The sequence below is a fragment of the Centrocercus urophasianus genome, unplaced genomic scaffold (assembly GCF_019232065.1).
Source record: "Centrocercus urophasianus isolate 14NV4802_14NV808 unplaced genomic scaffold, USGS_Curo_1.0 seq_26, whole genome shotgun sequence".
Lineage (NCBI taxonomy): Eukaryota > Metazoa > Chordata > Aves > Galliformes > Phasianidae > Centrocercus > Centrocercus urophasianus.
Genome location: NW_024884822.1, coordinates 6308773 through 6332796, shown reverse-complemented (window position 1 = coordinate 6332796; position 24024 = coordinate 6308773). Strand labels below are relative to the sequence as shown.

The window sequence follows — 24024 nt, the reverse complement described above, 5'->3', positions numbered from 1 at the left end:
CGGCCGCCCCGCTCCGCGGCTCTGCCCCGCTCCCCGGCCGGGAGCCCCTCGGCTTCCCGCGCCCTCAGGAAAGGTGAGAGGCGGCCGCTGAGGTGCTGCGAGGGAGCGGGAGGGGAGAGGGGAAGGGAAGCGCGAGGCCCGCTGGCTCCGCCGGGTCCCGGCAGCAGCCGGTCCCTACTCGGCCGCCGCCGCCATCTTGTCTCTCAACCACTGCTATCGCGGACACAAAATGCCCCCAGCCTGCAGCCACCGCTTCTTCACCGCGCGGGGCACGCTGGGAGCGGGGCGGGGCGGCCCGGCGCACGCGCTGAGGCGAGGCCGCCTCCTGCCAGCAACGCGCCTGCGCGAGGGGCGGCGCGGGCGGGGACAAGGCGGAGAGACGGCCGCAGGAAGCCCTCCGCGCGTGCGCGCGCACCGCCCTCCCGTTGTGCCAATGAACGCCGTCGTTTTCCATCCGCCCCCAGCACTGCGTCGCGACGCGTTCTGGGTGTGCGCGTGCGCGTCACTGAAGCTCGAGGCCGGGCGGAAGGGGAGAGGCGTGCGTGCCCTCAGTGCTCCTTAAAGGGGCTGGAGCGCCGGGCTGCGGGCAGGGCGTGCGTGGGCCTCCGAGCCGTGGGGCTGGTGGTGGCTGGTGACACGGGCTGTTTTCAGACAGTCTGGTGGGCTCTGTCTGCACAGGGAAACGGCAGGCGGTGCTCTCACTGCCTGCACAGTGATGTGACACCTCTGCTGCTGGCTTTTCAGGGCCGTGTCAGGCGTGGAGCCTTGCTTGCTTGTTTCTGAATTGCCTGCATTTAAGCCATGAAGAGAATCTGCAGCAAGGTGCCCTGTGTCCTGCTGTGGTGCTGTAAGCACCAAACCCCCATTTTGTGGGGCTCAGCCCCACTACCTGAGGGGGTGTACAGGAAAGCTGGGGAGGGGATTTTTAAAAGGGCAAGTAGCAACAGGATGAGGGGGAATGGTTTTAAATTGGATGAGGGTAGGTTTAGACTAGATATCGGGACGAAATTCTTTACTGGGAGGGTGGTGAGATGCTGGAACAGGTTGCCAGTGAGGTTGTGAATGCTCCCTTGCTGGAAGCATTGAATGGAGGTGTGGAATTAAGGGTCCCTTCCAACCCAAACTATTCTATGATTCTCTGAATGCAGCTCTCCATGATGCTGTGAGCACACAATATCTGCCTCGTTACTCCTCCCTGCCCAGCCTGTGTTATCCATCCGACCTTCAGCCCTAGCCTGTCAGGAGGCAGCACGCAGGGCTGGCAATCCCAGCAGGCCTCACAATGCTGTGGGAGGTTTCTGGGGCAGAGGGAGGTGGGTTTGTGAGGAACACGAGGGACCCATAGTTTCCTGTGAAGCCCCTGCCAGGTCCTTGGCAGTGTCACCTGCTGTGATCACCTGGAGCCATGATGCCACTGCTTTTGCCTGGCAGCTTTACTCAGGCTCCAAGCACAAGAAGCTCCTGCTCCAGACCCTATTTCTTGCTGTCTTTCAAAAACAAGTTCTCCTCCCTTGTCCTCTAGCTCAGTGCTGTGAGTTTTTCCTTTGCAGGAACATAAAACTGTGAATTCCCAGTGACTCATTATCACTCCCTGTCAGAGCAGCGTCTTCTGCTGTGCAAGCCTACATTTGGGAAATGATTCAGTCCTCAGCAAAAAGAAAGCTCCTACAGTAATGTAGCTCATGTATATAGAAGGAACATCTACTCAGGTTATTTAATTTAATGGGGGCATGCAGAGGATCTGTTTTCCAGCTTGCCTGGCGTCCTTAAAGTAATGGGAATAACAAAAAAAGATAAATTATTTTAAGACTGGTCTATGCACAGATTGTTTTAAATAGCTAACACTGATAAAATTGAGATTAAGAGGTCCAGGTTAAGACATTATGGTATCAATAGGAGCATGTTCGTATGAAGGTAGAGGAGTCTTAGCATAGCAGCGTCTACACGATAAGGGAGGTTTTTATTGCACCCACCATATTGCTTTCTAACTTGGTAAAGTTACTGTGGTATGAATACTTTCTGTCTGCACAAGTGCAAAAAAGTCCTGGCTTGTGTCCATGTGGCTGTTGCCCAGTGAGGGAAGTCTGCGATTTGCTGTGTTTCTTCCTGTGGTGGACTCACTTAGCTACAGGATGACTCCATGGTGAGAGACCAGGAGGAACAGAGAGGGAAAATTGGCAGTCAGCAATGCTGTGAACTGCAAATATCAGTTCCAAATTTCCCTTATGTTTCAGGGACTTTAGACCCAAGGTTCTACTGCAGGTGCCTGTGCATTTCCAATAAAAATAAAATGCAGGAGACTCAAAATCAGATCAGACTGTACCCTATCTGACAGAATGAAAGAGATGCTGAGAGAGCAAGCGAGCCTCCGACTCATTCCTACCTCAATACTGTAAGGGAGCATTCGTAAGAGCAAGAATATCCACACTCTTCTCACTGAGAGGGAAGGTGGATTTTGTGCGGAGGAGCTCTGACACATCACACGGCACTTAAGGGGGCTGGAGCTTCAAGGGCAAACGAGGTGTATCTGAACATCACACTCGTTTCTAAATACAGAGCCTTTCTGTCCTCACTTGCCCTCATATTACTGTTAATCGTGATTTGCAAACAGATTAGGACTGATGTGCACTTAGAGGCCTTTGGGGTTTAGTCGTTTTTAATGATTGCTCTGGATGGGATTTGAGCAGTCTGTAAGCGTTCGAGTCACGTATCCTTGGAGGAGCAGGAAAAACAGGTCTGCAGGTCTCGGGCAGTACCCAGCCCGTCCGTGGGATGCAGGGGAACAGGCTCTGCTGGGCTGTGCAATGCTGCCACCTCCTGCCTGCCGGGGGACAGCTCTGCGGCCAGGGGATGCTGCCGCTCGGGGCCCCAGCGCTGCGTGAGGACCGGCCGAGCTGAGCCTGCTACAGAGATGCCCAGACACGCATCGTCTCCCAAAGGTCTGCAGTGCAAAAACAAACAAAAGCGATGATCAACAGTCAGGTTGGTTATGTTGTCTTTGTGTTGAGTCCCGCAACGATGTTAGGAATGGAGGGATTGGAAAGCAGACCTGTGTAGGTAATGTGGGAAGGGCTGCAAGAGGGCAGAGGTGGGAGAAGTCAGCCAGCATAAACTGGGACACATCACTGGGACACAGAAGACCTATCAGTGCAGCTGCAGGCTCCATCACTCCTGGCCAGCACACCGTCAGAACAATGAGCGTGGGGAAAACCTTGCCCCCATCGCCAGCTGTGGCAGCTCCAGGCAGCCTGCCTGCTCCTGATGTCTGTCGGACAGGTGAAGGAGCAGCAGAGCCCAGTGCCAGCATCCCACCGTGTGACATGGGATGACCTCAGCCCGCTTCCTGTTTGCTCTCTGCCTGTGGTTGCAGCCACGTTGGAGCCCACCGCTCAGGTTTATGTCTCGGCCACTCCAGTTCTCTACTTGTGTCTCTACAGAAACAAGGAGAGGTCTATTTGTTTGTGAGGAAGAGTGAAGGTGCATGTGTATTTCTGGGTAAGCAGGATTTAACCTAGGGAATGAATAGCTCTATTGAGAGAATGATGGTGGATGACACTGAGACTGAAGGACTGTAGATGTCCAAAGCCGGAGGCAGGTCTCATTTCACATCCGGACAGATCCGACATCCACCTGTTTAAGACCTTTTGCTCTTCTCTATTTTGGCCCATGAATCTGTCCTGTCTTTGTTCCACACATAGGAACGTTCCCCTCCCAGCCCCTCATGGTAAACCACATCCTGTGCTGCCACATGCGGGGTTTGCCTTGCTGAACAACAGAGATCCTGATGGTCTGAAAGCAGTGCTGGCATTGTAAAAAGCCTACACAGCCTGGGCTTGTGTCCTGACTCTTTGGAAAGCACAGACGTCAGTGAAGGCACACAGTAGATGTGCACAAACATAGAAGCCGTGGAGGTACCCATGGATTTAAATTGATACAACTTAAAAATCCTGTACCTGTAGGTTGGGAGGAGGAGTTCAGGCTGTGGTTTTGTAGCAGCTGACCCAATCTAAACCAACTTCTGCATTCTTCTCCCCTCCTGATCGCCCTGCTCCCAGTGCCTTGGTCAGAACCTCTGCAGATCACTTTGACCCCCTTTCAAAAATGGTCTGCATGTGATTCTTCATGTTTTCTTTCAGTTAATATTTTGCCAAACTGGAACAGTTCGAGGAGCTCCAGGGTGCCCCTGTGACAGTGCAAGAGTTGTCCCTTTCTGTCAGCCAGAACACAGATGGGAGTGGAGAAGTGTGGCCTTCTGTCAGGAAAGGTTCTCTGCAGACACCCAGGAAGAACACAACAGTTGTTGAATTCATTGCTAGTGAGGAAAACAGCAGTTTTAGCACTAAAAAAAGAGGGGGTAAATCTGGCTTCTGGTGCCTCGTGCAAGCTATTCTTCAGCTCCTGCTCATTACTATTTTTCACATCTTTCAGGGACATGGAGGAAATGAAAGCACTTTATAGCTGCATCACTTGATAAAGTGAAAAGAATTCTCTCTTCTCTTTCCAGAGGACAGGCCAGCAGTCCTTCTGCATGGCCCAGCCTCCAGCATTGCTCATCCTTCATTTGTGCCTGCTTTGCAACTGAGCATCTCCACACCTCTCAATTTGATCACAGCAAATGAAGGGAGTGTTTTCAGTGTAATAAACCAGCTGTTTGAAGCAGTGCTGATGGAGCAGCATCCTTTTTGCATGCTTGTAACTGTGTCAGCAAATACTTGCTGCTGTGTTGGGTCAGGAGGGAGCTGTTCATCCTCCTGGGCAGCAGGGATATCCCAGGCTTCTATAAAAAGGCTCAGGGGGAGGGAGTAACATTGAAATAACAAGCTAGACAAAGTCATATCTGAAAAAGTCAAAGGCCACATAATGCCTCTGCTCCAGAGCCATCAACTTGTGTTTGGTTTGGGTTGGAATTTCAGAGCTGTGAGGTGGATGTGCCACTTCCCAGGGCTCTGCTTGTGCTGCTGCAGGGGGGACCTGGGGGCACAGGGGATGCCCATCCTGAGTGCTTTTGCAGTGCAGACCACAAATGTACACTGCAGCTGAGCTGAACTGAGGGATCCCCTGCTGGCCTGTAGCTCTGCTCACTGCATGCAGTCTGGCCACTCGCTGAGCTGGTTCATCTTCCTCACTTGTGGGAGGGTGGGAGAGGACTCACTTGTTTCACAGGCACTTGTTTTTGCTGGGCTGGGGAATGAAACTGCCTCACAGCAGGACCAGTAAAGCTGGAGCTGACAGGAAGGAGAAAGAGGAGAGGGATCACCAGAATCCCAAATTCTTCAGAAGTAAAATGTATATGTTTTGCATTCTGTCTCCTCGGCCTTGCCACCCAGCATCAACCCCATTCCAGAGAGGCACATTTCCCCTATGTACCCTATATAGCCAAGAATGAGTTCCAGAGCTCCAGCACTTCTTCCTGAAGTGCTTATTGTCTCAGATAGAGACAGCCATGGTGGTTTTGCCTCAGTTTTCATGTAAGTGGCCAAAGTCTGGGTGCAGGTGTACAAACTGAGACACCGCCGATGGATTTCCCTGAGGCCTGGACAGCCAAAGTCATATCAGTATTTCTTTGCTCTTTGGCAGTAGGGACAAATGAGCTCCTGGCACTTCCCACGGCCGAGGGATCTGCGCTTTAAATTAGATCTGGGTTACAGGTTTGTAGACACAGCAGTTGCTTGTCTCAGGGCACCAGTTCTGCTCACACATCTCTCCGTGCTCCCCCTGCCCACGCAGCCCCCAGCAGCGTGCCTTTCACACCGGCTGTTTGCCCTCCCTCCCCTCCAGAGCCGTGGGCTATGGCTTGGCTCTGACCTTAGCTGACCCCACTATTTTTAGCAGGGCTTGTGGTGCTGGAGAACATGGCTGGAGAGGAGCTGCTCGTGCCAGGACGAGTCAAATCCAGCTTGTGCTGGTGATTCCAACAGAGGAGACTGGACTGTACCATCGTGGGCATAAGTGAAGTGATTTTGTCTCAAATTCAAGAAGTGGGGACCTGAAAGAGCCCTGGGTGTCTATGCTCAGTAATGCTACCTGAGTTTTAATTGCCCTCGGAAAAAATGAGACTGGTAAGAGGGACTGGGGCCCCACAGCTCTGGGGAGAAAATATCCATGAGCTGACAGCGCCATTGCCAAGCTGCGCAAGAAGTTGGATGGGAAATTGTGTGGCCTGGGATGTTCTTGGCTGCTTGGAGTGAGATTTTTTAAGCACAGCCGGAAAAGGGGGATTTTCAAATAATTTTGGTGATTCACAGGAAATGCCATTACTGCACAGCTGATGCTCTACCAATGCACTTGTTCCTGGAAGACTTTCCTGCAAAGTTTCCCTGGTGAGGTATTGCTGCCAGGAGTGGTGCCTGCAGGCTGCTTGGATTGCCTGGGCTCTGCTGCAGAGCTCTGAGAATCCACCCAGCCAGAAAGGTTTGGAGACATGAGAGCCCTGCATGTTTCTGCTTTCCTTTAGGTCTGCAGCCAGGAGGAGGAACAGCAGGTCCTTTTGTTTGGCACACTCCCCAGGGACAATTTGCTGAATGGCGGTGAAGCTGAGGTCGAACTTTTCCATGATGTCAGACTTGAAACCGCTTGGAATACGCTGCTGAATGCCTTGTGAGGTGAGGCGAGAGGCTCCCAGGAAGTTATGGGACAAAGGATGTAAATGGCAGCGAGGCTGATTCATGGCTTGTCATATCCGTGGGTACGTCAAGTCCTCGGCAGCAGCTTCTCTGGCACTGGTTAATTTATTACGCTGCTAGTGAGGAGTGCTGATATTTGGCTTCCACACCACACTTCCACTGCTGCAATCACTCAGCTTCAAATCATCGGGGTGAGTCTTCTCTAACGCAAAGTAACTCAGCTTGTGGACGGTGGCTGATACACATGGGGCTGCCATCAATCTTCCTGAGTATAATTGCTTGAACAATTTTAGGCAGCATGGATTTCACGCATGCCCTGTGCAGTGGTGCGGGATGCAGAGGGGGACGGGAGGAGCCGAACAGGCAATGCAGGATTTGGCCATACTTCATGGCTGCTGCTGCTCTCCAGTGGCAGGAGCCAGCCAAGCAGTCTGTCCCTCTGGGTTCACCATTCCCTTTCTGAAAGCTCTGGCTTTTCCTGGCACATTTTGGGAGGGAGGATCCTGAGCCGAGGACAGAGGTGAAGTACTATGCTGTCCCCAAGCCCCATGCAGCAGGGACCCTCCCACTGCCTCCCACCTCCTGGATGTCAGAGCGCTCACAAGCTGCTCTTGGAGCAGAAGCTAGCACTCGAGCAGATTGCAGATGAGGGACAAAATCAAGGCCTGCACATCACGTGATGCCTTTTATCAGCATCTCCTCAGGGGTCACGGAGCTGGTCCTGTGCAGCCAGGAAGGTACAGTTCTTTCCAGATTTTTGGAGCTAGTTGCTTCCTCCTATGATTAGGATAAAAAAAACCCTCCATGATTAAGAGCATCCCAGAGAGCATGGGGAGCAAGGCACAACAGAAAGGAGCCCCATCCCTACAGGGCCTTGGTGTCAATGTCTCTGATTTCTAGGCAGACTGTTTCCTAGGCCATCCAGATGTCTAGGTTCTGGGGGGATTCACAGCAGAGCAGCTTCTGCAAGGTGCCAAGTATGGGCCCATCTCCCAGTTGCCATGGCAAATGGACTCAGGCTGGCACTCCCAATTCCAGAGAAGTGGGCTGTCTGGGGCTGCAACCCCTTGTGCGAGTGTGTCCTCCCAGTTCAGCATCTGCTCACGTCTCATTCATTCCAGCAGTCACCTGCAGGCCTGAACACCTCTGCTCAATGGAGCAGCTTTTCATGCCATCCAAAAGCTAATTTCTATTGAGATCAGCAAAGCAGGGCCGAGAGATGCTGCTTGATAATGCTTGAATTTATTCTCTCCCCTCATCCAAAGATTATCACGAGCTCCAGTTCATTTGTGCTTGTAAAAAGCACAGGGTGGAAAGTGCCAGATAAGGGGAAAGGCTCATCACGTGTTGTTGCCACAGCGCAGGAAACATCGCTAACAAATCAATCAGTCCCTTGATGTGCACAGCCCAGCTCCGCATCTCTGGAGCAGCATTCATGCCGTGTGGGTCCCACTTTATCACAAGGGGCTGAGGGAGCAGATGACAAGCATGCAGGCTGTCCCGCTCTGATGCTTCAAAGAGCAAGCTCTTTCAAGGACTCCTTTACTGATGGCCCTTCAGCTAATTTTAGCACCAGTGAGCAGCAGCTTAGCACAGCTCAAAGGAGCAGGACTGAAAAAGCAGGAGCTCCAGGCACACGACACTGGCTCTGCGTGCCCTCACTGTGAGGTCTTCCTTACAACTGTGGGAACTCGAGATTCTGCTCTGAAATCTTGAAACTCATTTACCTTGCTGAATTCAGTAGCGCCGTGTGGGTATGCCAGCACTCAGATCAGACCCACCTGGCAGCAGGCAGGCAGAAAACACTGGAGTCAGTGGCCACGTCCAAGCTCCTGCCACATGTGAACTGACTCAAACTCTCATGAGCATTAAGTGGGGGCATGGAGACATGCAGGCTGGAGATGGAGGCTGGACTGAGTCCTAGCGAAAGAACACTTTTTTAATGATTTTTGTAACCTGAATAAATACTGTAACTTCCGTGAATTCCCATGCTCTTTCTCTCCACCCTATCTCAAAGACATCACACAGTTAGCAGCAGATTACTTGCTTTTGCCACATTGTATGTGTCCTGAAAAGGCAGTGGAGACAGAGCAGAGGGATGCTCCCTGCCATGAGGTGTTCCAAAAAGTGCTTCAAGAAAAATAATGGACTCCAGCTGATTATTATAACTGCTCTGTTAAAAGCAGACCTCACGATGGCCTGCATCCCACACTGTGGAGCAGCCTTCCTGCAGAGGCTGTGTCTTGGAGCAGCCAGGCTCATCATGCAGGAGAGGACCCCAGGTGTTCCCAGGAAGCTGCTGGCCTCACCACACTGCCCAGTGGGACACATCCAAGGCTGCATGACAGCTCACCCTGGCCAGGTGCTGGCAGAGGAGCAGTCAGGGTGCAGCAACAGTTGCCAGGTGCAGAGCCCAGCAGTCCTGCAACCTTCAGGAAGAGATGCTGGCTCTTTGTGTTTAATAACGCAGCAGATTTTTCTTCCATGAATTCATGCTGTTTAAATGCTTTACATCTGTCACATCCTGTGGCCAGAAGCTCTGCAGTTTAACTATACGTTGCACCAAGAACCACTTCCTTTTTGTTGTGTTAAACTTCCTTCAGGTAGTTTCAGCTGGAGCCCCTACTCCTGCGTCAGAGGAGACAGCGCACACTCCCTCCCTCCCTTTACGTGCCTGCCAGGACCACGTGGCTCTGTCTCACAGCCTCCCACCCATCCCTGCTCCCAGCCATGGAATTGTTCCTCACCCCGAGGCTGCTGCAGGGCTTTGGGCACTCACACTTCCTTTCCCTGCTCCATCTTTGTGACATAGAGGCAACAGGAAAGCCAGACGTGCACACATCCTCCTAAGCTGTTGGCAGTCATTTTGCTATTTCTCCTCTTTCTTGGAACATTCATTTTGGGGTGAAAATCTCAAATCAGGCATGTTTGGGCCAATGTTGCCTGCAGTGACGCAGGCTCTGGGCACACAGTGGTTTCTCCTGCAGAGGAAGGAGACCCTGCTGGCAGCCCCAGAGAGGGCATTGGCTGCAGCCCAGAGCACAGGCCAAGCACAGGGAGCCCTGTGAGGCCAGGAGCCAGGAAAATCTGCCTCCTGAGAGCCTGATAATGAGCAGAAAGAAAACATAGTTGTCGTTTTGCATCGAGGCTCCTAGGGGGAGCAAGGGCACACTGCGAGTGGCCTGCTTGGTGCTGCTGAACGTGAAGCTGCTGCTGGCTGGTGGGGCTGAGCTTTTTTGAGCCTCCCATCAGTTCTCTCTGTGCAAAGATACCTGGGGGCCAAATCTCTGGTGTGCTCCATGAGGAATCAGCACATTACCTGCTGTGGTGTGTGATGAGAGAAGGACACATCCCCTGCTACAAGCCCCCTTCCAAAACTGGGCATGCTGGTTTCCTATGCTATGGGGGTGGCTTGCACAACCCATTCCAGCCCAGGCAGGAGCCTGGGGATGCTGGAGAATCCTGGATGCCCCCAGGACTTGCCTTGGCCAAAAACAGCACTCAGAACTTGGCAGAGAGCTCAGAGGCCTTGAGGCTGATGGCTCTCCATCATCACAGCCTGGGAAGGAGGCCTGCAGCTGGCACACAGGCTGGTGACTCGAGGGGTGGAGAAGCTGGAACTGGTATCATCTAACAGGATTAATAATGGAGATGTCCCTTCTGACACTGCCATTGCCTTGTGGCTGGATGGGATGAAGTAATTTCTGCTCATGCAGCATTCTTGAGCTGGGTGCTGTCGCGTTGGCAGGAAACTCCATGTTGCTGGAAATGCCCATGTGGAAATGCCAAGCTCCTTGAGAAAGAGGAAGCCCAGAGGAAGGAGAAGCCCAGGAATCAGACTGTTCCCCTGTGGGCTTCCCCAATGGGCTTCCGCAGCCCATTGCACGGTGCCTACCCTGCCCTCCACCACGGGGCCTGGGACATCCTCACCGTGCTGTGAGCCTCAGAACACCAGTTAAGTTTCATGGGAAGAGTCTCTGCCCCCAGTAGTGAAACAAACACGCAGTGCTCCCTTTCAGGAGGGTTGCTGTTGTGCTCACTTGTGGCAGAGACTAAAGCCCCATCAAATCAAAGACACTCCCAGTTGCATCAGTGGAAAAAGGAATGGAGAGCTTGCTCACAAACTGGATTGGCAGCTTCAAAGGCTGATCTTGCCTTCCTCCCACCCTTTGTTCCTCCAATGAGCAACAGTAGCTATCTCCTGCAATGTGTGCACAGAGAGCAGCTATCGCCATGCCTGCAGAGCAGCCACTCCTGCAGGAACCTGCCCAGAGCAGCAGATAGTGATGGGACTCCAGAGGCGGCCAATCCCGAGGAAGGTGCATCCTGAGGGGACGTGCCTCTGCCCAGTTCCTCACGCCCTCACCTTGCACAGCAGAGCCACTTCACCCTGGTGAGGTGTGGACAGCAGGATGCCTGGCTGCTTCTTGAGGGCACCTGGAGGAGGCGGCTCCCTGGTGACCTGGCAGCTGCAGGAACTGCACAGCAGGCAGACACATCCTCCATGGCTGCAGAGCACCAGAACCCAGAAGCAGCTCAATGTGTGCAACCTTGATGGGCAGGGATGGGAGATCTTGCAAACCATGGCCCTTAGAAAATAAGCTATTTGCTACCTGGCTGCCAGTAAACTGTTCTCCTTCACCAGCAGAAACACCAGCATGAAAAGCAGCCACAAGCAGAAAAGGCTCCAAGTCAACAGCCTTGGAGGTTTTAGGGTAGGGAAAGCAATGCAAGGCAGCAAGGACGGGGAAGGGGAGAGGGAAGGGCCACAGAGGCTGGTAGACGTGAAGCCTCAGGCTGTAAATGTGGGACAGGAGATGTGAGATGCTGTAGACCTGGAGAGGGTGAGAGGAGCTGACGCTCCTTACACAAAGTAGATTTGTCTCGATGGTTGGGCTCGATAATCTTAGTTGTCTTTTCCAATCTCAACGGTTCTATGTTCTTCTTAGGAGGGTTGTTCTTTCCATTGGATTCACCGCAGTGGGGAAAGAAAAGTCCACGGGAATGAAGAGTGAAGCCCACAGCCTGGGAGGAAGTGTGAGGGGCAACAGTCTGAGCTGTCACTCCATCTCATGCTTCTTTTGCTGGACACCAGGGTGCGTGCTGTGGGGATGACAGTATGGAGGTGATGGCACAGGTAGAGCAGTGACAGCAATGTTCTGCCATTGCCAAAGAGATCTCCATGCAGAGCAGAGAAGGAATACATGGCACAGCTAAGCCAAAGACAAGCAAACCTTTGGCCCATAAGTAACCCCTTTAGAAATAAAGAGCTGGCTCTTAATTTATTCTGCATGGATCAAATTCTATCTCCTTATTTTTAGCCTCCGCTCTGCCTCGTGGTGGAGGCGGTGCCCCCCAGCACAGCCTGCAGCCTGCAGCTCCTTCCTGCAGCAACTGCTGCCTGTTGGAAGGCCCTCATATGGCGTGGGGGTAATTAGTGTGAGCGGTGTGCTTCCCTTCCGTGATGGACTTAGGCACAGGTTATATGGACTGGAAAGAGAAGAAAGAAATGGAATGACATGTACGTGGTTTTTCATGTGATGCTTATGCTAATGACCAGCCCAGATATGAAGTCCTGTGAAAATATTTGACTTTATGGCACTTGCCTCCTTGCCTTAGCACCTCAGCTTGGATCCCATGCTTCACTGCATGCATGAGTAACCGTGCTTGAGGCAAAGTCCACTTCCCAGATGTGCAGTGTGGGAGGAAGCTCTGTGATTAGGACGCACCTGCCACCGTATTCTTCAGCAGTTGGGTTTTTTTTTTCTGTGTGTTTTCACTTCCAACATGAATGGCTGATAGCAGTGTGGTCATGAAGCCCTTTCAAGACAGGAAAGAAATCCAAAGAACAGTAATAATGGAGAAGATTAAATAAAAGAAACACTGTTTTCCTGTGCAAATGTGCTGCTCTGAGAAGAACCCCTGCCTGTTGCATCTGGGCATACCGAGGGCTGCTGCACTTTGGGCCTGCTTTCTGAGCAAGCCCTGACTAACGAACAGCACATCTGCTGCGTTCCCACTGAGCCCCCTGACGGCTCCAGCTTCCAACTTCCAGCTACCTGAGCCTTAACCTTTTGTGCAATTGGGAAAATCCCTCTGATCTGGCCCATCAGCTGCAAACAGCTCTCCAGGAGTTGTTCAGTTTGGGCTGAGATGTTGGGAGGCTGCCCTCCCCTCTGGGTGCTCCTGCCGCAGCTGTGGGTGCAAGCAGAGCCGGTGGTGCGTGGGGGTGACCCTGGAGAAGCTGTGAGCAAAAACAGGCATGCACCGAGGTTGCAGAAACCAGGGAGCCCAGCAGGAGGAGGCAGTCCTGCCCTGCCACCTCCGCAGCGCTGCGCCCTTCTGCGTGCCTCCCCATGCCACGCTGCTGGATCACATGCCTGCAGGATCTAAGGCCACAAGGCTACAGCAGTCAGTGCCAACGGGGTGGAGAAGAGAGCAGGGCCCTTTAGATTGGCTTATGGAAACCTGGAAACACAAACAATTGTTCTAGACCAGCATGCACCTATTTGCTTTTCCTTGTAAACAGAGCCTGGCAGTGGCAGCCAGCCCGTTCCCATGCCTTCCTGACTCCTGGTGAGCCCTGGAGTGGTGACAGCATGGAGCTGTGCAGCCCCAGCTTGGGGTGGGATAGGAAGAGAACAGGGCTAGCGACACAGCAGGAAGGAAACTGCTCACACTGGGGAAAATCACTTGGCAGCACAGTGGTCTTGCAAGGAAATCACCCTAGCTGTGCTATCAAGCATCCGAAAATACTGGTTGGAATTGAAAACATGCCTGGGGGAACACCCACAGCATGACCCATCTGGGGAGGAGTAGACAGCCGGGAATGCTGCCCCACTGCCCTGGCTGCTGGGGCAAGGGACGTGCTGGGAGGAGAGCGCTGCCAGCCACGGTGTGACGCAGCACCGGGTGCTGATGGGAGCCAAAGTCAGTGACATACCTCCATGGCTTCGTTGGATGTGGTGGTAAGTGTGCCTGCCCAAGGATGGAGCCGGGAAGCTCCTGACACTGCTGAGATGCTGTCCCCAGGGGCACCTGGCCAGGCGTTCTGCTGCTCCAGAATGGACCTGGCTGAGGCTTGAGTCGCTGCTGCGGGGGAGAAAGAAAATCTGCATCCCTGCAGCCAGAGCCAGGTAAGGCCTTTGCTGCCAGCCCGTGTGGGTTGCTTGCACTCACAGCCCCATCCCCACGTGGCCATGTGTCTGCCCACTGTGCCCCTCTGTAAGCCCCTACGTGTGTCCTTTCATTGCGCCACTTCTGGATGCTCTGTGTCAGCCTGGAAAAATCCAGGTGCGGCTGTCACCTCCCTGTGGTTGGATGGGACGCGCTCGGGGGCGGCGGGAGTTGGCTGTGCATCAGCTGCTGCCGTCTCAATAGCTTGTTTACAAGGATGCAAATACTTCACAAGCGAAAAAACCTGCAGCCCAAAACGTCCGTGAGTCCCGGTGGCACCGCTTCGTCGGCTGTATTTGGACTTTTCATTTCTGCTTTCTCCGAACCCCTTTCTGCGGCTGAGCAGCAGGGCAGCGCCAGCAGAGCGGGTGCCCAGGCACCGCACCGGGCCGCGCCGGGCAACTCCAGCCTCGCACAGCCGGGAGCGAAGCTATAAACAAACAGCCGCGGAGCGCCGGGTCGTACAGCAGCGGGGAGCTCCGCACCGCCTCGAGCCAGCCGCAGCCGGGAACCCGCAGCCGGAGCTCCGCCGCCGCTGCGGGGCTGACCCGGCTTGGCGTTCGGGCACCGGCTGCAGGCGCGGTCTCCCCACCCCCGCCGCCGCTCCTCTCTTATCAGACCCGGGGGGGGCATCTGCGGGCGGTGCGGAGCCGCCGCCGCCGCGCTCCTCCTCGCCGCTCCCCCGGGCGTTGCGGGCGGGCCCCGGCCGGACCCTGTCCCCTCTCGCCGGGGGCCGCCCAGTCCCTCCCGCAGCGCGCTGTCATTGACCTCCCCCCGCTGCGGCTGCGCGGCCGCGGCTCCCGGCGCCGGCCCTGCAGGTAAGAGAGGGGTCGGGCCCGGGCAGGGGGGTCTCGGGCACCGGGGCACTGCGGGGTGGGAGCTGGGGCCCGGCAGCCCCTGCCCTCCCCCGGGTGCAGCTCTCCTGCGGGGATGCTCGGAGGCTGCAGCGTAGCGCCGATCTGCAGGCAGGCCGAGGGGAGAGCCGGGGAATCAAACCTGCTGTCAGAACGGCTCCTTTTCAGTTTTGTTATTTCTCCGCCGTTTCAGATGGGGGCGCAAAGAGGTTTCCTAGCCTGGGAGCCGCTCCTGGAGCATGGGAGCGCGGGGGTCCCCATATCGGCACTGGGACCGGTGGCACTCAGTGCTTGGTTCCTCGAGCTGCAGCCAGTGAGGAGTGGGGCAGAGCTGCGCAGCGCGGTGGGTCCAGAGAGCACGGCAGCACCCTGAGCCCTGCCTTCCCCTCGGTCCCTGCATTTGTGTGCCCCTCTGCCGTGCAGAGCTTGAAGCACTTCCAGCCACGGCCCCAATCATCTGCTTGTCTCTGGGATACATCCCACTGTCTGGGGACCTCCGAGGCACCCAGTAGAGCGCAGAACAGTGTCCTGTGGCAGCCACAGATACGTAGGGGGTTGGGATGACAGCTAGCAGGGTAGAGTTCTCCTATAAAGCAAGCAGAGGCGCTGTGCCTGCTGTCTTAGCGCATGTATTTGTGTTCTTGTCAAGCCTAGCTCTCCTCCAGAGCAGCTGCAGGCATTTGCCAGGCAGGGGCACTCACTGCTGCAGCACCCAGCATTTGCTGGAGCAGCCCCCAGCTGAGGCTCTGGCTCAGCTCTCTGTTCCCACCACATGCACCAGGGCTGTGCAGCTGTGCAGGAGGCCAGGCTGCCCTAGGCTGGCTGTATCTCAAGGCCTCCTGCCTCACGCTGCCCCAGCGTCTGTCTGTGCCACCTGGAGAGCTGCGCCTTTCTCCTCAGCACCAGCATAACACGGGATGTTCCCTGAGAAGGAAGTGCCGTGAATCAGCTCCCAGATTTTGTGCTCTCTACAAGAAGAGGGAGAGCCGGAGCAGCGCTTCTGCAAAAAGCACTCTGAGCACCAGGGGCTCCCAGCGCCTCTGGCACCAGGCGCTCACACCTTTGCCCGCTTCTCCCCCCGATTTGTAAATCAGCTCTCCCTCCCATAGAAATGCCTGTTGTTCAGGCGTCACAGAAATACTCTTTGTACTTTGAAAAAGACACTTGAATGCAAGGCAGCACGCCAGGCACTGCTGAGCAGTGACAGCCAGCCCGAGCAGTGCTGGAGCAGGCGCGGAGGTGGTGGAGCCCTGTGCTCCTCTTGGGGAGGGGCGCACAGCTGGTGCCGGGGTGCTGCTCTGGCTGCTGGGATTTGGGCACGACTGCTCAGCATGTCCCCATCTGTCCCACGTGGGTGCCTGCCCTTGACAGCCAGTCTACTTTTCGCTCTCAGCATTTTATGGTTTTATGTTTTTGGAGTATTGCCCTATCCATCCAGACCTTATCAGTGGTAGGAAAGCCTTGCTTGTAGATGTGAATGGCTTGTTGTCCCCTGGAGCAAGTGTGCATCCCACAGATGTGCCTATGGAAGTGCTCTCTGTCCCCTGGCATAGGTGGACCAAGTGTGAGCACCGAGCCAGACACCGGAGCACCAGTCCCTGTGGCTGCAGCTCAGCCCCTGACCCAAACTCACTCTTGCAGAGCATCTTGTCATGGCAAGCACCCACACAGAAGAGCCACTTGCTGAGGACACAGCCGACCATGATGCACACATCTATGAGGAGGTGATGCTCTGTGAGAGGATGGAGCACAGCCAGCGGCTGGCTGTGGAGGAGCTCATCACCACTGAAGCCAGCTATGTGCACAACCTCCAGCTGTGCCTGTCCGACATCCGGGCGCACCTCCAGAAGAAGCAGGTGAGGGCGCTGTGGGGTGAATGTGCTGGGAGCAGGGGGGCTCCCAGATCCCAGCAGGGCTGATGCTGAGGACAGCTGGGAGGCCAGTACCTGCACCCTGATCCTTTCAGCCCCCCAACTGCCCCCATCAGGCAGGGTCGTGGGTTGAACAGACATTATGTCTTAGCCAGTACAGCCATCGAAAGGCTTTAACTCTGCATCTGTAATGTTAGAAAGGCCTTGTCCTACTTGGGAACAAAGCCAGGTCTTATCTCCAAATGCCTCTTGAAATGGAGCGTTTCCAGCTCCTCGGATGTCACATGAGGCTGCTGGAAGGATACTGGTGTTGAGAGAGTGCAGATGATTCCACAATGCTAGATCCACCTCCATCTCATCTATTTGGCTTGTTCTGGGGCAATTGTGTTCCTTCCAGCTGCCTGGTCTTGACCTGGAAGGACTCTTCTCTAACATTGATGACATCCTCCATGTCTCCAGACGGTTCCTGAGGGGACTTCAGGACACTGCTACCCAGGAGCATGAGCAGCTGCTCAGCATCAGTAAGTGGAAAGCAAACTCATATGGTATGTGGGGAAGAGACCCCTTCCCATAGAAGAGAACTGTTCCATCCAGCCTGACCCTCCTCCTCCAGGCACTCTGTTCCAGGAGTTCAAGGAGGAGATGGAGATGGTCTACAAGATCTACTGTGCTAGCTATGAGCATGCCCTCCTGCTGGTGGAGAGCTACCGCAAGGACCCCAAGCTGCAGGAGGAGATCATGGAGACCCTGACCACGACAGTGTAGGTACCCATGCCACCTCCTCCCTAGTGGCCTTGCCCTTCTCCTCTCTAAACAAGCTCCCTTCGTGGATAGGTACCTGCTCTGGGGTACCTAGCTGAGTGCCACATCTTCACAGCCTCTCCTGCATCCTCTGGGACCTGTCAAAGCACTACAGTTTGGGAATCTATTATGGTGGACTCTGAACCTGTGGTGGGGTGGCACCCATGGCTCCTGCCTGCTCCTCTCCCCCTATCGCTGCCATCCAAAGGAGCTGTGCCACAGAGAATATGCATTTTCCAGTATCAGCAGAGAGATAGACTAGCCCCAGTGGACATGGAGGACCCTTCCTGCCCCATCAGTGTGGTCACAAACACTACAAGCCACTTGCATTTCCTCCTGCTTGCAGTATAGATGATGTGCTGGAGAGAGGGGGTCTGTGCACACAGCCTGGGGTGTCTGTCCTGCACCTCTCAGCCAGTCAAGCACAGTTCTGTTCAGGAGCACCAGATGCCTGCTGAGGCCTGGAACTCCCTTTGGGGTTGGCGGGGACAGCACGCTGGTGAGCACTGCCTGAGGATGCACAGCTGGGGTACATGGACAGAAATCCACAGCTCACCTCTGGATCCCAGGCAGCAAAGCTTTCTTGGTGCTGGAGAAGGGCCAGGTTATCCCCAGAATGCTTGCAGAGAAGCCCAGAGAAGCATCAGGGCTGTCCTCCATGCCATCCTCACGCAGTTCCCCCTCCTTCAGGCCTCACACAAGCGCCTCGGACCTCAGCTTCTTCCTGGTGATGCCGGTGCAGAGAGTCACCAAATACCCACTGCTGCTGGGCAAGATCCTGGAGAACACCCCTGCCAGCACCAGCTCTCACGCAGCCCTCGCTGCAGCCGTGCGTGCCATGACCCAGGTCAATGCCAACATCAACGAGTACAAGCGGCGCCGGGAAGTGGGTGAGCAGGGGCACATTTCAGGCAGAGGGCATGGCACAGGCAGCGGGTGGCTGGGGAGGCTCAGTTCAACCCTGGTTGCGTCCCATTGGTGCTGCACTGATTCCTATTCAAGTCAGTTCAAAGCTCTCCCTTTCTCCTGTCCTTCAGCCATCCTGCCAGGTGGGGCTGCAGGCTGGGCTGCGTCCCAGCAGCTCCTGGCACTGTGGAACCTGGCTCAGGGTGGGTGCTGCGCTCTGGGTAAGCTGCAGGAGCAGGGTGGCATAGGAGCGAGCACAGAACTGGTCCATCTGCATTCCCTGGGCTGGGGAGTTGAAGGAACAATCCTGCCCTTGGGATAGGAGAAATCAAGCTCCCCACAAATGCAAGCTCACTCTGCTTTTTGGTTTTCATGGTAGTTTCCCTGGGGCTGCCCTTCTTTGATGTGGGTTGTGCTTATTCTGTTGATCAGTCCCAGCCTTGCTGCTGTTCTCACCTTGCTTTTTCCGTTTCACCCATTCAGGCTGCTGCTATAAAGCTTCTGCAGCCACATTGTTCTCTTGGTCACACCAGCATCCCAACAGCTGCCCCAGCACCGTGCAGGGAGGCTGCTGGGCTGCAGGGCTGTGATAAGAGCATGCTACCTGCAGAGAACAGCCAGGACACAGTGCTGCAGGAGCCAGATCTGCACTGGTTTGCTGGTGGCTGCAGGCAGGATTTCTGGTCCCAGAGCACTGTTGTCCTATGAATGAAGGTCAAAGCACCCTCGGGGTCTCGCTGTACAGATGAGCAGCTGTGTGAGCAGCCCCTCACCTCGGGGCCGCCGGACCGCTCACCAACAGCTCTCCTTCCCCTCTCGTGTCTCCTCGAGGCAGCCACCAAGTACAACAAGGCTGAGCAGCTGACGCTGCGGGACCGCTTGGCTCGGCTCAACACCCATTCCATCGCCAAGAAGACCACGCGGCTGAGCCGGCTCCTCATGCACGAGGCCGGCATCGTGGCCAAGGTGCGCGCCTACCTCCCTCCTCTGCCGCTTCTGCGGCTTTCCTCCTGCACCGAGGCAGGGAGAGCCGAGCCCGGTGCTGACACCCAGCGGCCTGTGCTGTCATGTAAGCCCCCGTCCACCTGCCGGGTGACCCAGTGTGGCTGTTGGTCTCCAATTCTAGCCGCTGCGCAGGCACAGACCTCCCTCCTTGCCTCATAAGTATCAAAGGGGAACATTTTGACCTCCAAAAGCCCTTCAGACCTGTAGAGCATCCCAGCGAAAGGATGCACACCCAGTGACACAGAGCACTGCTTGCAGTTAGGACATTTTCCCCAGCACCACGTCCCATGTAGTGCCCAAACACCCCGTATCGTGGCCCTTGTCAAACTCCTGGAGCCCCTCAGGGTCTCTCCAGCTCCAGCTTCAGGCTGCACCTTGTGTTGGCATCCCCTCTGCCCCCACCCCTCCCGTTCTGCCTGCACAGAGACAAGCCGCCCCTTGCCTTGCAGACAGAGGACAAGGAGTATGATGACCTGGAAGAGAAATTCCAGAGCGTGGCATCCAGTGTGGTTGCACTGAAGGAGAACGTGGCATCCTACCTGAAGCACTTAGAGGTAAAGCCCTGACTGTGTGCAGGCAACTTTCCCCATCCAGGCCTCAGGACCCTGTCTGGGAGCTGCAGAACACCCCCAAGCCCTCTGCAGACAACAGCTGGAGGTGCTCAGGGATTTGTGTTTCTTGGCTGAAACGTGTTGCTGTGCTGGGGAACTCACAGCCTCAGAAGATTGCTTCCATCCACAGGAGGCTGAAATGAAGCTAAGGCTTCATTGGCAGAGCTGGGTGTCAGTTGAGAAAAGTCAATCCATACACTGATCATTATTTCAAAGTATCAAGTAGCTGGAAGTGCTCATTGTTGTTCAGCCTGGAAATTCTTGCTTTACCAGGTATAAGGCACAAGTGTCCCCAGATGAGGCATGGCAGCAGACTTCCCTTCTGAGTGACCTGGGTCAGTAATTGCTGTAATTTTCTTACAGAGATCCTTCAGGCTGTCTGAAGGAAATGAAAGCATGAGTGATGGCAAAAAGACTGTGAGGAAGGTCTCAGGAAATGGCAGAGGGGTCAGAGAGCACCTATGTCAGGATGGAAAGACCTTGTCCTGAAAATACTGAGAACAGTTCCCCACACTGGGATGACATGAAGGAAAAGGGGACAGGATGACTCCTTGTAGCCCAAACAGTGCATAAAAAGAGAAGAACACACGAGGATGGCAGTCTGTGTGCTAGTGAGATGTGGCAGGGAATGGCTGTTCTTTCTCCCCCTTATATTTGTGTGCACAACATGTATGGAGAGAAGCTCCCATGCTGCTGGAATAGTTACAGGATGCTGCACGGTGCTGGGCAGCTCCCAGAGGCCTGCCCTGATTGCTTTCTCCCTTCCAGGCATTCCTGCTGCCCACCCCACACAAGTGTGAGCTGCAGATGGAGGAGGGCCCTGCCCAGCAGTACCGCCGCCTCGCAGAGCACCTCCACTGCGCTGTGTTCCCAGAGTTTGTGAGTGCTCCTTCTTTGCAGAGCTCCTTTGGGATCAGAGCCAAGCATCTCTCACACCTCCTGCCAGGGCTGCCAGGGCAGGGGAAACAGAGAGTGGGGTTCAGAATGGCCCGGTGCAGGGAGCATTCTTATCAATATTCAGCTTTGGGAGCCCATCAGCATTCCATAGATGGTGTCTGCCCTCAGCCCCACTCATTGTAAGCATGGCCAGGATGGGCTTCCAAGCAGTGCAGGCTGTGGCAGGGCAGACAGATCTCCATACTGGATACAGTTCCCCTGTAGGGAGAACCAGCCCTTCCCTTGCCCATGCTGCACAGGGCGAGACACGGGGTAAGCACACACAAGTCCTCCAGCAGGCTCCCAAGCCTTTTCTAATGCATAAGACAGTGTTGCATGCAGACAGCGGGGCCTGTCCAGTGGAGTTCCCATGGAGGTTTGGGTTTTGTCATCCCACAGAGGCGCCGGCTGGACAGGCTTGTCTGGCAGCCCCTCTGCAGCCTGGCAGAGATGCTGGTGGGGCCGCAGCAGCTGGTCAAGAAGCGCCTGGACAAGCTGCTGGACTACGAGGAGATTCAGGAGAGGAGGAGCGAAACGGGCAGTGTGACATATGATGAGGAAGCAGCCATGAACACCTATCTGGCCATCAATGCCCTGCTTGTGGCTGAGCTCCCGCGCTTCAACCAGGTGGCCATGCAGCTCCTGGAACAGCTCCTGGGCTCCTTCTGCGTCCTGCAGCAGGACTTGGCTGCAGAGGTTCTGCATGAGGCTAAAAAGGAACTAGAGCAGGTGAGAGGAGGAGAGCGGGTGTCCTTGTGCTCATCCAGGCTTGCCTGTTTTAGCTGGGTTCATCCGTCTCCCCCTCTAGCAGGCCCGTGGGGCTGCGGGCGCGGGCCAGGACCTATGGCAGCTCTGGTGAGCTGGTTGCATCCCACACTGACCTCAGGGTCCTTCACAGATGCCCCATGGCCACATGCTGCTGCCCGCTTTCTGGAGGCTGGTGGAGGACACCCTGCAGCAGTCAGGAGTTCAGCTCTCTACCTTCATCCAGGCATTTGAGACTGTCACACCAAGCCCTGTGCCACAGGTAGGTGCTGGAAATCATAAACTCGTTAAGGTTGGAAAAGACCACTAAGATCATCAGGTCCAACCACAAACCCATCTCCACCGTGCTCACTTAGTGCCACATCTCCACAGTTCTTAGACACCTCCAGAGATGGTGATTGCACCACCTCCCTGGGCAGCCTGTGCCAAAGGAAGGGCTGACAATGAGGAGGCGCTGTGTCTGAGACCTCGTGGTGCAGGATGTTGGGGGCAGGTTGGCTCACACAGTGGCACAGGGGATCCCCACAGCCACAGCGCTACTCCAGAAGAGGCTGTCTGGGAATAACCAGAGCTGGAACAGCCTCAGCTTTTCTGGTTCTGAGCTCTGGTCTTCTCCAAACTGTGAGGAAGAGCAGATAGTGTGGAGAGGTTTCTCTAAGCACCCATTGGAACGTGACCACATGATGATAGAACATGCTCACAAAGTGTCTCAGTCTCCTGTGTCTCACTGAGTGCTCCTGTGTTTCTTGTTCCCCTCCAGCCCCTGAACCCTGCTGAGGAGCGGAAGGTCCTTTCCCTTGTGAGCAAACACGGCCCAGACAAGCTTTACCAAGTGACAAGCAACATCAGTGGCAGCAAAGACATGGACCTGACCTTGCAAAGGGGGCAGATTGTGGCTCTGATACAAAGTGTGGATACTAAAGGCAACAAGGGCAGATGGCTTGTGGATGCTGGAGGTACTGTTAACATTGCAGGGAGGCACCAGGGTCAGAAAACAAACCCAAACCACTTCCTCAGCTTGGATGAAACAGTGAGCCATTGTCTCCTGGACCCTCCTTTCCAGGACTGGCTTAGCCCAAACCCATCTGTGCTCTGCCAGCTACACCTGTAGCCATTGGCTGTAGATCTTGGGTTTCCTCATTTGTTCCCCAAAAGAGCACTTGTGAAGTGTCAAGACTGGGAAAGGAGAGTCCAGCCCACACAGAAGTGTCTTGAAACCCATTATTTGGGCTTTTGCTCTGGATGTACCCTAGTGATGGACACGTTTGAGTGGGGCTCCTGTGCTGTGCCAGCCACAGCCAAGTTCCCCTCCCTTCTCCTCCAACCCATCCTATGTGTGCCAGGTGGTGGAACCCCATGACCTGTGTGTGCATGTTCTCCAGGTCCCCGAGGGTTTGTGCCTGCTGCCAAACTCCAGCCCTATTGCCTGGGACCAAGCCAGCAGCCCAGGATGCAGATGTCAGCCCTGGAGAGTGGTACAGAGAGAAGGCGACATTCTTATGTGTCACCTGAAGCTCCTAAACCCCAGGTGGCCACATTCACCCCGGCTTTCCAGGTGAGAGGAGAGGACAACCCAGGCCTGTTCCCAGCGACCCTGATAGCTCTCTACTCGTGGGCAAAGACACAGACCTGTTTTTCCAGCACACATACAACCATTCGTGTGCAGCTGTGTGCCTTGCAGGAGGGTCGCAGCCGCCTGGGTAAGGCTGAGGTTTGCCTTTCTGGGACCTGGGGTGGACAGAGCAAGGGAACTGTGCATTGGAGGTCTCCACTGTCCCTACATCGATGTCCTTGGTGTCCCCTCTAGGTCCTACCCTGCCATGCATGTCCCTTTGCTTCCTAGCTCTGACCCTTGCTAAGTGCTTCCTCCTCTCCTCCTGCTCTCACAGGTGGTCGCTGGCTTCTCCTTCACAGCACGCAGCCCGCAGGAGCTCAGCCTGCAGGCAGGGCAGCCCGTGGTGGTGCTGGAGCCACACGACAAGAAGGGCAGCACCGAGTGGAGCCTGGTGGAGGTGAACGGGCAGCGGGGCTACGTGCCCTCCAGCTACCTGCGGACAGTCCCTGTGCAGGAGCCCGTGGGCTGGAATCTGCCCGTGTGAGCAGCACCAGCGCAGCACCTGATGGCTTCGTGCCGCTCACGGAGGAGAGCTGTCTGATTGGCACCCGATGAGCTCGTTGCTGAGGGAGTGGCTGCACAGCCCTTGCCTGGGGAAGCAGCAGAATGTGGCCCAGGGGCGGTTGCAAGTGGGGAGATGTGCTTTGTGCCGCTGTGCACAAGGGCAGGAAAGTGCGAGGGTGCCACGTCCATGTGTGTTTGCTTCTGGCTGGGCAGCACGGAGAGAAGACTTGGGATGGAGTGACATGTGGCTGCAGCTCGGCAGGGATTCATTTTGGTGAGAAAAGTGCCTGTAGTGGTGATGAGAGAACCATCCCTGAGTAAATCACGTCTGAGCTGCAAAGACCGCAGTGCTGCAAA

At 55.2% G+C, this 24024-nt stretch overlaps 1 protein-coding gene across 6 annotated transcripts; it reads left to right on the top strand.

Moving 5' to 3' along the window:
* The first annotated feature begins 13171 nt into the window (after nucleotides 1-13171).
* Nucleotides 13172-24024, top strand: ARHGEF37 (Rho guanine nucleotide exchange factor 37). 6 transcript variants are annotated; one of them, XM_042826527.1, is made up of 14 exons: nucleotides 13172-13759; nucleotides 14847-14996; nucleotides 16295-16509; nucleotides 16922-17045; nucleotides 17138-17285; nucleotides 18016-18215; nucleotides 19067-19197; nucleotides 19686-19790; nucleotides 20616-20726; nucleotides 21183-21512; nucleotides 21682-21810; nucleotides 22309-22504; nucleotides 22931-23103; nucleotides 23438-24024. In XM_042826527.1, the coding sequence occupies exons 3-14, from the start codon at nucleotides 16306-16308 to the stop codon at nucleotides 23645-23647; spliced, it is 2061 nt and encodes a 686-aa protein (XP_042682461.1). In that variant the 5' UTR covers nucleotides 13172-13759; nucleotides 14847-14996; nucleotides 16295-16305; the 3' UTR covers nucleotides 23648-24024. The 6 variants fall into 6 exon arrangements, with proteins under 6 accessions (XP_042682461.1, XP_042682459.1, XP_042682463.1 ...); XM_042826525.1 differs by lacking the exon at nucleotides 14847-14996; XM_042826529.1 differs by lacking the exon at nucleotides 14847-14996 and having other exon boundaries at nucleotides 16207-16509.